The 15,381-nt window shown below is 56.3% G+C and overlaps 7 protein-coding genes across 7 annotated transcripts; 4 read left to right on the top strand and 3 right to left on the bottom strand.

The window, feature by feature from the left end:
- Positions 1-1,422: 1,422 nt before the first annotated feature.
- On the top strand, positions 1,423-3,867 carry ACRALDRAFT_1047567 (uncharacterized protein). Its single transcript, XM_071015508.1, has 3 exons — positions 1,423-1,693; positions 1,769-3,251; positions 3,343-3,867. The coding sequence occupies exons 1-3, from the start codon at positions 1,548-1,550 to the stop codon at positions 3,496-3,498; spliced, it is 1,785 nt and encodes a 594-aa protein (XP_070876542.1). The 5' UTR covers positions 1,423-1,547; the 3' UTR covers positions 3,499-3,867.
- Positions 3,868-4,449: 582 nt separating this feature from the next.
- On the top strand, positions 4,450-4,896 carry ACRALDRAFT_2088085 (uncharacterized protein; the record flags this gene model as incomplete). Its single annotated transcript, XM_071022506.1, has 2 exons — positions 4,450-4,653; positions 4,750-4,896. Coding segments are annotated over 2 exons (351 nt in total), but the record flags the coding sequence as incomplete, so codon positions are not given.
- A 705-nt stretch (positions 4,897-5,601) lies between these two features.
- Positions 5,602-8,607, bottom strand: ACRALDRAFT_2039931 (uncharacterized protein; the record flags this gene model as incomplete). The annotated part of the gene is made up of 2 exons (XM_071021003.1): positions 5,602-8,333; positions 8,400-8,607. 2 exons carry the CDS (start codon positions 8,605-8,607, stop codon positions 5,602-5,604), a joined length of 2,940 nt encoding a protein of 979 aa, XP_070876540.1.
- Positions 8,608-9,750: 1,143 nt separating this feature from the next.
- Positions 9,751-10,703, top strand: ACRALDRAFT_1068084 (uncharacterized protein; the record flags this gene model as incomplete). The annotated part of the gene is made up of 3 exons (XM_071017526.1): positions 9,751-9,822; positions 9,876-9,936; positions 10,003-10,703. 3 exons carry the CDS (start codon positions 9,751-9,753, stop codon positions 10,701-10,703), a joined length of 834 nt encoding a protein of 277 aa, XP_070876539.1.
- Positions 10,704-11,127: 424 nt separating this feature from the next.
- Positions 11,128-12,847, bottom strand: ACRALDRAFT_2039930 (uncharacterized protein; the record flags this gene model as incomplete). Its single annotated transcript, XM_071021002.1, has 4 exons — positions 11,128-11,214; positions 11,290-11,363; positions 11,435-12,739; positions 12,820-12,847. 4 exons carry the CDS (start codon positions 12,845-12,847, stop codon positions 11,128-11,130), a joined length of 1,494 nt encoding a protein of 497 aa, XP_070876538.1.
- Positions 12,848-13,546: 699 nt separating this feature from the next.
- On the top strand, positions 13,547-14,317 carry ACRALDRAFT_2039929 (uncharacterized protein; the record flags this gene model as incomplete). The annotated part of the gene is made up of 2 exons (XM_071021001.1): positions 13,547-13,602; positions 13,717-14,317. The coding sequence occupies 2 exons, from the start codon at positions 13,547-13,549 to the stop codon at positions 14,315-14,317; spliced, it is 657 nt and encodes a 218-aa protein (XP_070876537.1).
- Positions 14,318-14,577: 260 nt separating this feature from the next.
- On the bottom strand, positions 14,578-15,321 carry ACRALDRAFT_2099926 (uncharacterized protein; the record flags this gene model as incomplete). Its single annotated transcript, XM_071022981.1, has 1 exon — positions 14,578-15,321. The coding sequence occupies one exon, from the start codon at positions 15,319-15,321 to the stop codon at positions 14,578-14,580; it is 744 nt and encodes a 247-aa protein (XP_070876536.1).
- Positions 15,322-15,381: the final 60 nt, after the last annotated feature.

Genomic DNA, 15,381 nt, shown 5'->3' with positions numbered 1-15,381 from the left:
GTGGTGGTGGAGGAGGAGGAGGAGGGCGAGATAAAAAATTTTACGTAGACCTATAATTGAATGTGTATATCACGTAATATAAAGTATTATATAATAAAGTATCACGTAATAAAGTATTACGTAATAAAGTATCATGTAATAAATCACGTAACCTATTACGTGACTATAATTTCGTTATATAACACGTTAAGGAGATTGATTATATAATTTTAAAGTCACGTGACTGAATTAGTCATATCGTCACGTGACTCGGATATCTTATAGCCGAATTCCTACGAATACAAACAAGACAAACGAATACACTCTATAACAAACACACTCTCCTACACCTACAACGTTCCTTACGCGTATCGCTGTGTTTATGCTTGTGTACATCGAAATACCTTGAAAATACAGCTAATTTCGGCTTGTGGGGATGTAGTGGATCATTCTAGCCTAGAAGAGTTTGAGTCGACCCGGAAGACCGAACAGGGGGGGGCGGAAGACCGGCACTCGATATGTGCAAGTGCTAACTCCTGTTAGGTACAGGAACTTATGACGCGATTTCGGGTCGTCTCTGGACGAGTCTTTGGACTCGGCCAATGAAATCGAGCGACGTGCCGTGCTACGCCCCATTTTTCATGGTGCTGACAGTCAAACATCAGGACAGCTTCATCACCACTTGCTTGTCCACCATCTAAAAACCAAGTAATGAAAGCCGTTCCTTTACCTATTAGATAAAATACTGATGGTAAGTTACATGAATTGCTACAGATAGTGCGCGTTTGTCTTAAAGGGTAGATCGGCAATTGATGATTCATTACAAGCTGAATACTAATATCACCTTGCCAAGGACGAAGGTTACAAGCCCTGGCAAGGATGCATACGAAGCTATCCGGGGCGACGAACACTGTAAGACCATCGCCTTCACAGGTGGTAAATATAGGGTGTCAGGTCTTCTAAGAGACACTTGTGGATCGATACAAAGGGGAACGAGGGAAATGATTTTGAACCGAGTCTGCGAAGCATGTACTTAGAGAGACGATGGGCAGAATTAGACGGTTCGACTTGCCTCTATGGATATACTCGTGAGTGACATCCTGGAACGGGACGAGGACAACCGGTCATTCTACTGAATATCCTTCTGCACTCCCATGGTTGTCTTTGGCCTACAGCTACTTCGTAGCAGCGTGAAGCAATCGGTAGATGCGAAAGCATTGGCGCGTATTCGTACCTTTTGCGCCGCGGCATAATCGCGACTCGAGCCACGCTACCAGCCACATCCCAATGGAAAAAAGAAAGATTGGGTGGGCTTTGCATCGATGCCGCCACCCCCACCAATTCCAGGCTTGTTGGAAGTGGTCTGAGCTTGCTTGTCTTGATGCCCCGCTGCCCCTCATTTCTTCGCGACCCCTCCTTTATCGGACCTGAAGTCATAATTAAGCCGTCGAATTTTTCATCTAATTCATTTACTGACCTCGCTTCTCAAGTGAACCCATCCCGGCGATCAGTTCCTCAGTTTCTACCCACCCGATATCTAGACATTAACCCTTCAGAGGAGTGCAATCATGCCGGGTCGGAAGATCGCCATCGTCTCAGTCTATGACAAAACCGGTCTGTTAGACTTGGCCAAAGGCCTCAACAAGCAGGATGTACGCATTCTCGCTTCGGGCGGCACAGCCAAGCTGATTCGCGAGTCTGGCTTCCCCGTTGAGTAAGACATCTCTCCGATCATGGGCAGATTGAGAATTGAGGAGGAATGGGACGGCCTGGGCTAACGGGAGTAAAGGGATATTTCCGCCATCACCAATGCGCCCGAGATGCTGGCCGGCCGGGTCAAGACACTGCATCCTGCCGTCCATGCTGGTATTCTGGCGCGCGACCTCGCTTCGGACGAGAAGGACCTGGCGGAACAGAACATCAACAAGGTTGACTATGTCATCTGCAACCTGTATCCTTTCAAGGACACCGTCGCCAAGGTCAATGTCACCATCCCCGAAGCCGTGGAGGAAATCGACATTGGTGGTGTGACGCTCATCCGGGCGGCGGCGAAGAACCACAGCCGAGTCACCATTCTGAGCGATCCCAACGACTACGCCGAGTTCCTCAAGGAGCTGGACGCGGGAGAAATCACCGATGCCAGCCGGAACAGGTACGCCCTCAAGGCGTTCGAGCACACGGCTGATTACGACACGGCCATCGCCGACTTCTTCCGGAAGAAATATGCCGGCGAGGGCGAGGAGTACATGGCGCTCCGGTACGGTGCCAACCCGCACCAGAAGCCTGCGGCCGCTTTCGTGAACAGCGGCAGCCTGCCGTTCAAGGTGCTCTGCGGATCTCCCGGCTATATCAACCTCCTCGACACGCTCAACGCGTGGCCGCTGGTCAAGGAGCTCAAGCAAGCTCTCGGCTTGCCCGCCGCGGCAAGCTTCAAGCACGTCTCGCCTGCCGGAGCCGCCATTGGCATCCCCCTGACCGAGGAGGAGCGTAAGGTGTACTTTGTGAACGACATCGAGGGCATCGAGACCTCCCCGCTGGCGCAAGCCTACGCCAGGGCACGTGGTGCGGACCGCATGAGCAGCTTCGGAGACATTATCGCCCTGAGCGACAAGGTGGATGTGCCGACTGCCAGCATCATCTCCAAGGAGGTGTCGGACGGCGTCATTGCGCCCGGATACGAGCCTGCGGCCCTGGAAATCCTCAAGAAGAAGAAGGGAGGCAGGTATCTCGTGTTGGAGATGGACCCTTCCTGGGAGCCCAGCCAAGTGGAGACGAGGTCGGTGTATGGTGTCACTCTCCAGCAGCACCGCAACGATGCCAGGATAGCACCTGATGTATTCAACACGGTCATTACCCCGAAGGATGCCGGCCCTCTCCCGGAGGACGCGTTGCGGGATCTGACCGTGGCCACGGTGGCTGTCAAGTACACGCAGAGCAACTCTGTCTGCTATGCCGCCAGGGGTCAGGTCGTCGGACTTGGCGCTGGCCAGCAGTCGCGGATCCACTGCACGCGCCTGGCGGGCGACAAGGCCGACAACTGGTGGCTGCGTTTCCACCCCCGCGTGCTGGACCTCAAGTGGAAGAAGGGCACCAAGAGGGCCGAGAAGAGCAACGCGATCGATCTTCTCGTCAGTGGCGAGCTGCCCAAGTCCGGACCGGAGCGGGAGGCATTCGAGGCCGTCTTCGAGGAAGTCCCCGCTGCGTTTTCGGAGGAAGAGCGAACCGAATGGATCGGCAAGCTAGACAATGTGGCGGTATCGAGCGACGCCTTTGTAAGTGGCTGCCTTTTTCTTTTTTTTCCTGTCTACTTTCTTCCAACCTCGCCCCGAAGGGCACTTTGGGCAAGAGATTAACGGAGTACAGTTCCCGTTCACCGACAACGTATTCCGGGCGTCCCGGTCCGGCGCCAAGTACATCGCGGCGCCAGGAGGCAGCCAAAACGACTCGGCTGTCTTTGCGACGGCAGAGAAGCTCGGCATCACGTTCGTGGAGCAGAACATCCGGTTGTTCCATCATTAGTTCCAAGCGCTGTGATTTGGCAGGATGGAGTTGGATCGTTAAGGGTGTTAAGGAAAAAGAAAAAGAGGGAAAACAACTCCATGTCAGTGACTGTCACCGTTCAAGTCCAAGGGAAAAGTGAGCGGGACCACTGGCACCGAAAGGAGTTGAAGGGATAGTGACTGTTGTACTCAACGTACCTACTCGACGTCGACGTTCCTGGTAATACATATTCTTGGGGCAAAAAAAGGGGTGTTTGGAGGGAAAATTAGTATAGAATTCACCATCAGCTAAAATACTCTCCGAAATAGCCCAGAGAAGGAGGTTGATGCTTCTTTGCCTCGAGCTCTCGGCAAATAGATATATATTGGCTTCTTTGCGAGAATGTGCCTGGATGTTTGGGTGCGCGTCAGCAGATGAAGTTGGACGTGACAGGTAATCCCGATTCAGTTGCCGCCAGCTGCGTTACATGTCGGGCCGGAAAAGAATTAGCCCGCTGCTGCCAAGCCCCATAGCCAGAGAACCACATGTCTTCCTCCCTATTGTATGGGAAGGCGGGGAAGATCCAGCAGCTACGGAGCAACTGCATAGAACCCCCTGCCTGCTGCATGCATTAGGACCTCTTGTCTCTTCGTCCTGACATATCAACCGACGGCATCTGGCAAGTGCGACACAATCTTGCGAAGCCAATCTTTCACGACGATGCCACGTCTTCACCTCGAGTGATCATTATCTAGCGGCCTCTAGTGATCAACGGCCCGTTTCTGTTAGGCAATCCGCGCCATCGACCAACGCGTCCCAGGGTGTTGATCTGTCCATCTCACCGCCGCGCCTCGCCGTGACTATATCTGGACTCGAGTCAAACAACGAGCATTTAAGAACCGATTCTTTCGTCCTCATCTACTCTCTCTCCCGCAGCGACGGCGCAACATCCGGTTCTACCACAGCCAACCTCCTCCTCCCCGACCAAACATGGGCGCCGTTTGCGGAAAAGAAAAAGCCGACCACTTCTCCTCTCCCGGCCGGCCTCTCGGCTCGGCCCCGCCCCAGCCCACGACCGCCTCCGTTCCGGCGAGGAAAGTCGGCGGCCCACCGCGGACTCTCGGCGGTAGTGGGCCCACGCCATTAACAGCAGACCGCGACGAGCAGAGACTGAGAGCCGCCGCCGCTGCAGAGGTACGTTTTAGACCGCGACCACAAGTTGGGGAAGGGAGCCAGCAGACCACCTAAAAGATTACACACGGACCGCTAACTCTTTAATACAACGAATAGGCTCGGGCGAAAGCGGCCAACAAGGCCACCGGAAAACTGGGTGCCCAACTCGCCCAGCAGAAGAAACAGACGCGCATCGATACCCTCAACCAACTCAGTACCGAGGAGAGACTTTACCGTGATGCCGACGCGGCCGCTGAGGCGAGGGCCAATCACTGAGAAATAACCCGGGGCTCTTGGGATTCAATAGGACCAAACATACCCGTCGGTCCAGCGAGGCCAGTGTTTCGTGATATCCATTATTATCATCAGTATTTTCATTATTATTGCGACCATTTAGATACCCTTCTCCAGGCATCTAATGCTTTCTTGGGGGGGCCCAAGTCGCCTTGCATCATGACGGGGGTAGCGGCGCATGAGATACCTATGTTGCTGAAGCGTGATGAGGCTAGGTTAGTTTAGTAGGCAGCGTTGGAAGACCTCGACTGGACGTGTACGTGGGGATATTTCCACTGGTTGATTTGTCTACATCCACATTAGACGGAGTAATGCGGAAGATTACTTGTTGGGTCGATGTTTGATTCCCATTTGAATCGGCTACTACGAAGGAAAGGGGAGAGCAAAACGGGCATTCGAGAAGCAGATGGCCACACAGCATTGCAATGAATGAAGTGTTTGTTATATTTCGCATCAAGCTGACAAGATGGACCCCAATGACAGCAACCGTTCAATATTAATATCGTGAGGAGCACCCGATTGTAGAATACACATTCAATATAACATGCCCCTCAAGGAATATATTGATAGCATTCAGCCGCACAAAGAGAGAAACGCCCTTTCCCAACACTGCGTCGCACCCGCGCCGTCCCAAATGCCGAATACAATCCATTCTCCTTACCGAATCGATTATCCTTACACAACACTGTATCGCCCAGACGCCGGGGCACGGCTGTCCGCGGTGGTGGCCGCAACGGTACCCTCCTCGAGCAACCGCGTGAGCTCCGTCATGGCCGCGCCCACCACAACCTCCGTGTCGCCCTCCACCAGGATATACAGCTTGGGGTCGGCCCCCGCCGGCACCTCCTTTCCGGGCGGGTAGAACGTGCCCTTGGTGGTGATGGACACCCCCGTGGCCTCGAGGATCTTGGCCACGTTGGTCCGGTTGGTGACGGCCCACCGGGCCTTTTGCGGGAAGTCGTTGATTTCGAGCGTGGCGTGGTACGCGCCGGCGTCGGGGCCCTTGTTGTCGATCGGCTGGCCCGTGCGGAGCTGGCCCGCCTTGCCCAGGCGCTGGTTGATGGCGCTGATGGCCGCGCTGACCTTGTCGAGGGGCTGCTTGCCGCCGCCGGGCGTGGCGGCGCCTGTCGGCTTTGCCTCCTTGTCCTTCGAGTCGGCGGCCTCGGGCTTGGGCGTGTGCCGGGCCACGATGGCCGATGCCGCCGCTTGGATGGCCGACACCGACTTCTTGGCCTTGTCTTCGTCCGTCTTCTCTTCCTTGACGTCGTCCTCCTCGCCCTCGGCCTTGTGCGTCTTGCGCTCGCGCATGCGCGCCGCCTCTCTCTCGGCGTCGAGTCTGTCGAGGCCCTTGCCGCCGAACCCAGACGTGTCCTTGGCCTTGCCGGCCTTGACCTTCTCCCTGTGCGCTTTTCGCATCTCGTTCAGCCGCTCGGGCACCGGCTGGCCGCTCTGCTCCAGGGCCTTGGCAATTCCGGGAGCGCAGTTCTCCTGGTCTTCCGTGATGTACGTTACCGCGGTGCCCGTATTCCCGGCTCTTCCTGTTCGCCCAGCTCGGTGGACGTAGTCTTCCAAGTGATTGGGCGCATCGTAGTTGACGACGAGCTTCAGCTGCTTCACGTCCAAGCCACGGGCGGCCACGGACGTGGCAATCAAAATAGGCACAATGCCTTTTTTAAAGTCGGAAATGGTCGAATCTCGGTCGACCTGGTCCTTACCGCCGTGGATGGACATGCAAGGGTATCCTTTGGTCATGAGTTCCTTGAGCAGGTCATCGGCCTTTTCCTGGCGTTCCACGAAGATCAGCGTCCGGGCATCCTCGTCCTGGTCGTACAGCTCGCCTAGGAGGCCAAGCAGGTGGAAGAACTTGGCACCTTCGTCCAAGACTTCGACAACCTGGGTGATCTCGGGGGCGACCACACTGCGTCCGCCAACGGTGATCTCGACTGGTGACTTGAGCACCTTCTTCGTCAGGGAATCAATGATGCGGGGCATCGTCGCCGAGAACAGGATGGTCTGTCGGTCTGGCCGCATGCTGGCGAAGATCTTCATGACCTGCGGCTCGAAGCCCATGTCGAACATGCGGTCCGCTTCATCCAGCACGACGTATGAGGCTCGCCGGAGGTTCGTCACTCGGCCCTGGTTGGCGGCTAACAAGTCGATCATGCGCCCGGGCGTGCACACGATGATTTCCGCCCCGCGCTTGAGCTCGGCAATTTGATCGCGAATCGGCGCTCCACCGTAGGCGCATACGGCGCGCAGACCCATGGATCGGAGGAATGGCTTGCAGTCCCTGTGGATCTGCACGGCCAACTCGCGCGTGGGCGTCATGATCAAGCCAACGGGGCCGTCCATGTCCTTCAGCGGCGGTTGGTCCATGATGTGGCGGAACATGGGAAGGAGGAAAGCCATCGTCTTGCCCGAACCCGTCTTGGCGACGCCGACGACGTCCCGACCGGACATGAGCGCTGGCAGAGCTTGCATCTGAATCGGCGTCGGCTTTTCGTAGCCTAGGCCGGCGATGATGTCCAGTGTCTGTCGAGTCAACCCGCATTGCGCCCATTTCTGAACCGGTTTGGGCACGTCTTTTCCGGACACCTTGATGCCATCCAACTCCAAGCGCAACTCGTTCGTCTCGGCTTCGGTCAAACTGCTCAGTTCGGCGGGCTCGACCCAGAAGTCCTTGCGGATGGGTTGCAAATCGATTTTGGTGTAATCGACCGTGGGGATATCCTTTTTCTTGCGCTTGGCGGCGGCCATGGCTAAGGCGGCACTTGGTTTTCCCTCCTCTGGCTTGAAAGCGTAGTCATCATCGCTAAAGTACGCTTCGGGCTCTTGGACCTTGGAACTACTCGCCTTGGGCTCCTCCTTCGATACCGTGTCGTCCAACCCGGCCATAAAAGCATCCAAAGGGTCTACCTCCTCCTCCTCCTCCTCCTTGGCCTCATCAGCAACAGCAACCTTGACATGTTCTGTTTTGGCGACCGCGCTTTGCCCTTGTTTGGGTGACTTTTGTCCATTCGGAATGCCGTTTGTGTTTGTTTCCACCGGAGCGTCAGCGCCAGCACCGGCACCAGCATCAGCGTCAGTCATCTCGACATCGTTCGTCGACTCGGCCTGGGGGTCTTGCTGCATCTCTCTTTCCCGCCTTTCGTGCGCAGCGCGTGCGGCAGCCGCCGCTTCTTCCTCGGTCCCGGCAAAGTTGTCACCGTCGGATTCATCGTCGTCTTGATCAGCATATGGGGTGTCATCGGCTTCGAGGGGAAGAGCGGGGAGTTTCGTGAGCTTCCTCTTGGTTTCGTCGTCTTCGTCGAGAACGAGCTTTCGTTTGCTGGGGAGTTTGTCATTCTCGGCCTTTTGGAATCCAAAGGCGCTCAGGTTGCTTCTGTTTGCTGGGAGTGCAGATGCTACTATGGCCGATTGCGTTAGCATAAACAAGCGGTCCAGACAATTCGGGAAACAGGCATCTGACGAACCTTGTGAAACCGGTTTTACAGGTGCTGGCACCTTGTCGGCGCCGTCAACGCTTCCCCAGACACCGTTAGCAGTACCTTGTTTCTGAGACGTCGCCGTCGATTTCTTGGCGATAGCCTTCGGATCAAACTTGCCAGTGTATTGGGTAGGCGTCGCCGCTTCACTGGGCGCACTGGGAGATCTGGTGGCCGACGACTCCTTCTGGTCCATCTCGGCAAGCAGATTCCGGGTTTGAACAGGATTCACTTCCGTTTCCTTCTTCGACTCTCTGCTCTTCTTCCAGGCTTCGAGCCGAGCAAGGCGTTCCGCCTTCTTCTCGGCCTCGGTCTGGGCCTTCGCGGGCTTCGGCTTGGGGGTATCATGGCCGGCAGCGCTGGTGGGCGTGGCGGGTTCGTGGGTGCGGCTGCGACTGCGGTCGTCACGCCGACTTCGCGCGGGGGAGTCGGCAGCGCCATCACGACGGCGACCACCCCGATCGCGCGATCCGTCTCGCCTCGCGCGAATATCCCTGTCGCCGCCATCCCGACGTCTCCGGTCGGGCGTCCGATCGCGGGATCGCCGTCGCTCTCTGTGGCGGTCATGGTCACGCCTGGTACTTCCTCGGTAGGAATCGTCTCGGCGGTCTACGGACCGGTCTCGTCGGCGATACGCGTCCCGGTCCCGTTCGCGGTCAAAATATCGACGCTGATCATGTCCTCTGTCAGATAATTCCTCTCGACGATGCTCAAAGTATCTTCTCACATTGCCGGGACTTCGAGACCGGTCACGACGACGGTAGTCGCGGCCATCGTCGCGACGGTCTCGATCGCGACGGTCATCATCTCTCCGCCGTCTCGAGCTGTGGTAACTTCCTGCAGGCGATGGTGAGCGCGAGTCCCTGGTCCGAACCATTATAAAGGTCCCGAGGCTCAGCGAGACAAGTTGGTGAGAGAGCTACTTTAAAAGCTGCTGTTGTCCTTGGGAGCGGCAAGAGCCACGTGAACGAACTGTCTATACGAGTGTTGCAGTGGAAATAAGGGTGCGAGGGTAAATGGGTTGTAAATTTTCTTGTCTTCAATCGTTTCTTCGCAGGGCGTAGGGGAAGTGTAAGAGTTGAGTCAAAATCGTCATGGGTCGGAAGCCCAAAGGTTTGCTTCGAATCAGAAGCCGGGAGAAACTGGATGGGACTTTTCTTGTCTTGGCAAAGGTGATTATATAATACGTCAGTGATTCAGCCACATGTGGCTTAGTTATCAGGACCCATCCGTATTTCGTACTTTGTAGTTCACCTCGTCCTCCAGAAGACAGGAAAGTGAGTTGACCCAGACTCATCCATCCACTCAACACCTCTTGTATTCACCGTTTCCTTCGATCATGGCTGGACTTGTAGCATATACCAGCGATGATGACGATGATGAAGTTACAGAGGTTACGCCAAAGCCGCTGGTGAGTCCCAGACACCAGCTTGTTTTCATGGCCAGTCACTCATGAGATTCTAGCAGCAGGCAGAAGCAGATGTGAAAGAGACGGCGCCCAAAGCTTCTGCTCCGGATCAACCACGTATGGATTCCATTGGTTGTCGCGAACCTCATACTAGGACAGTGATATTCTGACATGATGCCACAGAAACCTCCTCTACCCCTGCATCACAAGAAGCACCGCCGACGTCCAAGCAAACGGAAGAGCCCACAGTCACTGGGCCCATACCGCAGCATGCTGTTCCCCTAGGCCCATCATTGCCACCAGGAGATGTGTCCTACCTTCCCGAACCAGAAGATCTTGCTTCGCAGCCCGATGCCCCATCATCGCCCTACTCCGCCAACCGCGCTCTCCTGCGGCACCTCACGCTCCCTACACACCCCGACCTCGACATCCCCCCATCGCCTCCCAGGTCGCCACCACCAGGCTTGAACGAGAAATTCGAAAAATTCCTCGACCTGAAGAGGAAGAACGTGCACTTTAACAGCAAGCTCGCCAACTCCTCCGCGCTCCGGAACCCATCCCTCATGGATAAGCTCATTGACTTTATCGAATTGGGTCCGGAAGAGGGCAGCAGTGGGGACGTAAACTACAGAAGACAATACGTCACCACGCTGTCGCCGGACGTATGGGACCCGACGGGTCCGGCGTTCCCTGACTGGGCCTTCAGGGGTTCCCTCAGGAAGAACCAGGAGAAAATCCGTCAGGAACGGATGGCGGAGAAGACGGGCGGGAAGCGGAGTGGGATTGAGTTTGTGCCGTCTGTCACTGCGTCGTCGGGAAGTGGCGGAAGCTCCGAGGGGAGAGGACTGTCACGTAGGGGTAAGAGGAAGGCCGGCGGACAGTAAAAGGTATACCCAGGGTCTGTCAGCCCAAAGTGAATGGCGTGGTAGGGGCTGGTATGCTCACAATGCGCTGGCGCACGGTGAGGTTATTTTTTTCATCTTTTATTGTTTACTGGTGACAACGAAGTCAGGTAGTCATTGCGGCCCAGAGGCTCGGTTCAGGGGGTGCGCCGTTTACTTATTACTGTGCTACACCTGTATTTTGGAGTCTTATTTTGGTCATGCAGGCTTAGACCTCTTGACAACTCATGGCATGAACCGCGCAGACCGTAATGCGGTAATGAATGATAAAGATTGACCTCCTTGAGAAGAATAACATGAGGCTGGCTATGGAATCCAAGGAATTATGGGCCAAGTCGGATATATGTCTTCTATGCAACGCTGATGAACTCGGATGGAAATCCCAACCCTCGGCCAGACATGTCGTTTATAGCTTTGCTGGGGTCCATAGTCCGCCCTTATCCAAACCGGGGTCGCCATCGAAAATCTCCTTTTCAACCATTCTAGTGTTGATCTGCAGCCAAAGTTAGTCGGACTTCCCAAACGCACCCAGGTTTGGGCTCTAGGGATGGGAAAATTGTCGACTTACGAATCGAGGACCTAAATCAGCAATGGACTGTGCGCCCAGGAGTCGCACACAAGTATCGATCTCTCCTCTCAAAACTGACATGGCGTTAGACTGCGAAGCTCTCCCTTCGACGATGGTAAACATGGCAAAGTGGATGGCCACTCACTCTCAAACGTCCGCTCCACGCCGGCCTGACCGCCGGCTCCAAGTCCAAACAGCGCCGCCCGTCCTATACCAACACCCTTGGCGCCCAGGCAGAGCGCCTTGACAACGTCAGTTCCGCGCCTGATGCCGCCGTCCACCCACACCTCGACCTTGCTGAACACCTCGGGGCAGTATTTGCGAATCTCGAGAAGGGTGTGGACGGCAGGCGGCGCCGTGTCGAGGGCCCTGCCGCCGTGGTTTGACAGGATGATGGCCTTGACCTGCGGGGCGTACTTGGCAGCGAGGTACGCGTCTTCGTGCGTCTGCAGGCCCTTGAGGACGATCGGGAGGTCCGTGTGCTGGGCCAGCCAGGGCAGCGTCGTCTTCCAAGTAAGGTCGTTGGCCGTGCCCCAGAAGAGCTGCTGGCCCACGCCGCCTCCTCCCGGTCGCTGCTCGGACGCCTCCTTTTGGTTGGAGGACGCTTCGACAGGCTCAAAGTCGTCAATCTGCTGGCGCTCGTCGAGCTCACGCTTCCCCGGCAGTGGGGCATCTAGGGTCAGGCAGATGTATTTGAAGTGTTGCTTCATGGCGTTGATTCGCTTTAGCATGGCCTCGCTCTTCTTGCGGTCCTGCTGGACGTAGAGCTGCCAGCCAAACACCTGCGAAGGGTCGGCGCCCTCGACGATTTGTTCGGGCGTCATGGACGCGTTGTTGGAGATGTTCAGCATGATGCCGAACTTGGCAGCCGCCCTTGCAATGCCCCGCTCGCCGTCCGGGTGGGCGAGCCGGGCCATGGCGGCCGGAGCGACATAGAGTGGCAGGCCGACTTTGTGTCCCAGCAGGGTGGTGGTCAAATCGCTCTTGCTGATGTCGAGAAAGACTCGGGGCCGCAGCAAGATCTTCCTGTACACCAAGTTGTTGTAGGTCTTGGACCACATGTCATCGCCGGCGGAGTAGTAGTACGCATGGGCCTTCTTGGAGATGCGCTTGGTGGCTGCCGCCTCGATGTCGTCGAGGTTGAGCAGCGCCTCTAGCCGCACAGGCGCATCCTCGTCTTTTGCGGATTCTTTCGGAGCGGAAAGTTTCTCATTCGCCTTCGCCTTGGTTAGCGACTCCGGGTTGATTTTGCCCAGTTTCGCCTCTGGCTTCAGGTTCTCTTCGAGGGTCCCAGGAGGGTGAACTGGGTCATACTCCTCGGTAGCATCTTTGCCGCCCAGCTTGAGAATAATCCTCGAGCCTCCTGGGTGTGAAGGGAGGAATTCCGTCACATCATAGACGTCGCCATATAACACCACCCAGCAGCTCTCGGGGGTGTTGTGTTTGGCCACTGGTACGAAGGGACGAGGGAGGATTGTACGTCAGTTTCTCTGTACCACCTGGTGGATATGACGGGAAAAAACACAATACCTTCATCAGCTTCAAAGATCTTGACCATCGTATTAGTCCTTAATTGATTCGGATGATGTTTTGGGCCAGACCATCGGTTGGGAGAATGAGAACTCACCTTACAAGGACTGGTCCAAGGCCTGGGTGGTGTCGACCTCCTGAAAGGGCAAGGAAACGGGATTGGAACCCACTCTCGGTGGCTCGGTGTTAGTTATGCCGTCGAATCAGTGGGGTACGTAAGCCGGGCCCCACACTGCGGGGTTAGAGGGATCCACTGTGTACAAGGTACATCGGAAGCATTGGCGAAACACCCCCACGTAAGTCACGACAGAGCCATTACTATTGCACAGGACCCAATGCAGGCGACAATGAGATATAAGCCCTGTTACGGTTTGTTTGGGTCCAGGCAACGCTTTGATGTTGGTGTATTGAAAAGAACAAATTATCTGCTCCGTAGGGTACCTGGTGTGGCGGAGACGGCCCACCGGCGTGCAACGTCCAGGTCACGTGATTTCCAACAGACTGATACGTAGACCGCCAATCTACTTCGTAGTCGTCATAGGCCAAGCCTCTTATCTTCCGGAGCTACCCTTGGCCAAGCAAGAAATTCGAGCTCGGAGCTTTAACCGATGCAAAAAATTGCAACATCCCTACATCCTCCACGCAACACACCGTTACCGACGTGTATCTGCGTACAGCTCACTTATGTAGCATTTTGGCCACTGCTTCAAGTGCGATTACCTTAACGATGCGGACGTCTATCCGGAGTTCCGTCCGAGCCTGCGTCAGGTGCCGCGTCCAGGCGTCGGTGGCCCAGCCATCCACCTTCTCGCCCTTCTCCCAGAGCAGAACAGTCGCTGTACCGAAAACCCAAAGGAATCCGAGGACATCAGTTCATGCGCGATGGATCACTCATAGCGCGTCTCTCTGTCATGCATCCTCCTCTTCCTCTTCGTCCTCTTCCTCACGCCCGACCAGCCCTCCGACAAACCACTACGATTTCTTCCCCGAGGCGCTACCCGACGGTCCCCCACCCAGAGGCCACTTTCCCATCGACCAGCGCGCCCTGCGCCGCGAATTCCTCCGGCTCCAAGCTAAGGCCCACCCGGACTTGCATCCGGCCGACCTGAAAGCCCGAGCCGAGGCAACATCGGCCCGCATCAACGAGGCGTACAAGACCCTCTCCAACCCGCTGCTGCGTGCCCAATACCTCCTCTCCCTGCGTGGCGTCGACGTCTCCAACGACGAGACTCTGCGCGTCGAGGATCCGAATCTGCTCATGATGGTCCTCGAAGCCCGCGAGACCATCGAGGAGGCGCAGGACGAGGCCGAGCTTGAGCAGCCGCGGGCGGAAAACGACGAGAGGATCCGGGCCAGCGAGGCCGTGCTGGAGGATGCTTTTGCGCGGGATGATATTGACGCTGCGAAGCGGGAGGCCGTCAAGCTGCGGTACTGGGTGAACATCAAGGATAGCTTGGATGCGTGGGAGAAAGGGAAGCCCGTCGTATTAGAGCACTGAGAGCGATTTGATTTTTCATATATTCCTAGATAAGACGGCCGTACATAGGCGAACATAAAAGGACACGAGTAATGTTTTTGTGTATGTTGAAACAAACAACAGGGAGACAAGCTCATGTAAGCAAAGGTTCTAGCTATCTACCGGTTCTCCTAAATACAATACCATGAGATTACGAGGCTCCTGTGACCGGAGACGACAGTTATTTCAGCTACTTACCAAGCGGCATACAGACAGCTACTTCTACCACCGTATCAGCTCCCTCAAAGACCATGCACCGGGGGCACATCCTCCGCACCCCAGTACTCCGCAAAAGGATCGCTTGATGGATCGGTAACCCGTTCATGCTCGATACCGATAGCAAGAGTCTCGGCGTATTCTTCACCAAAGACGGCCCCGACCCAAGCAAGGGTAGCATCGATCCCGGCGCTAACACCGCTCGAGGTCCAGACGTTACCGTCGACGACCCACCGGGCGCGGGCGATCCAGTTGGTGGCAGGGCCGTGGGCCACCGTCTCGGCCCAGGCGCGCTTGTTCGTGGTCGCGTTGCGGCCATCCAGGACCCCAGCGCGGGCGACCAGGCCGGCCCCCGTGCAGATGGAGATGAGGTATTCGAGGCTCGGATACACGTCGCGAATGTAGCCGATCACCTCGGCCAGCCGTGGCTCCGGGGCGCGCGTGCCGATGCCACCTGGGACGAACAGGACGTCGAGGTCGGGCGGAGGGTCGGCGAAGGTGTGGGTCGGGACGACCGACTCGGAGAAGCTCGAGTTCATGGGGTTCATGGACACGGGGGCGGTGCTGACGGGGTCGAGAGTGGGGGCGATGAGGTACAGGTTCATGTGCTGCGACAAGGAGAACAGGTTGAGGATGTCGAGGGGCCCGAAGACGTCGAGTGCTTGGAAGGCGGGGAAGAGAACCATGCCAAAGCTGACGGGGGTGCTGGTACTATTTCCGCACCGGGCGGATGCTGGGTTGACGTGAGAGAATGTCCATGCCAGCAGCATCGACAAGCTGGGAGGTGAGAATTTCATGTCGATGAGGGGGTAGCCCGTTGCGCGATACTT

The sequence above is a fragment of the Sodiomyces alcalophilus genome (genome assembly GCF_042370955.1).
Source record: "Sodiomyces alcalophilus JCM 7366 unplaced genomic scaffold ACRALscaffold_2, whole genome shotgun sequence".
In the NCBI taxonomy this organism is placed as follows: domain Eukaryota; kingdom Fungi; phylum Ascomycota; class Sordariomycetes; order Glomerellales; family Plectosphaerellaceae; genus Sodiomyces; species Sodiomyces alcalophilus.
This window is presented reverse-complemented; position numbering and strand designations above follow the sequence as displayed.

Excerpts from the sequence above, each read along its gene's own strand:
- ACRALDRAFT_1047567 (XM_071015508.1), top strand. The coding sequence starts at position 1,548 with ATGCCGGGTCGGAAGATCGCCATCGTCTCAGTCTATGACAAAACCGGT. Across the intron at positions 1,694-1,768 it reads GAGTCTGGCTTCCCCGTTGA|GGATATTTCCGCCATCACCA; the intron begins GTAAGACATCTC and ends ACGGGAGTAAAG. Across the intron at positions 3,252-3,342 it reads CGGTATCGAGCGACGCCTTT|TTCCCGTTCACCGACAACGT; the intron begins GTAAGTGGCTGC and ends AACGGAGTACAG.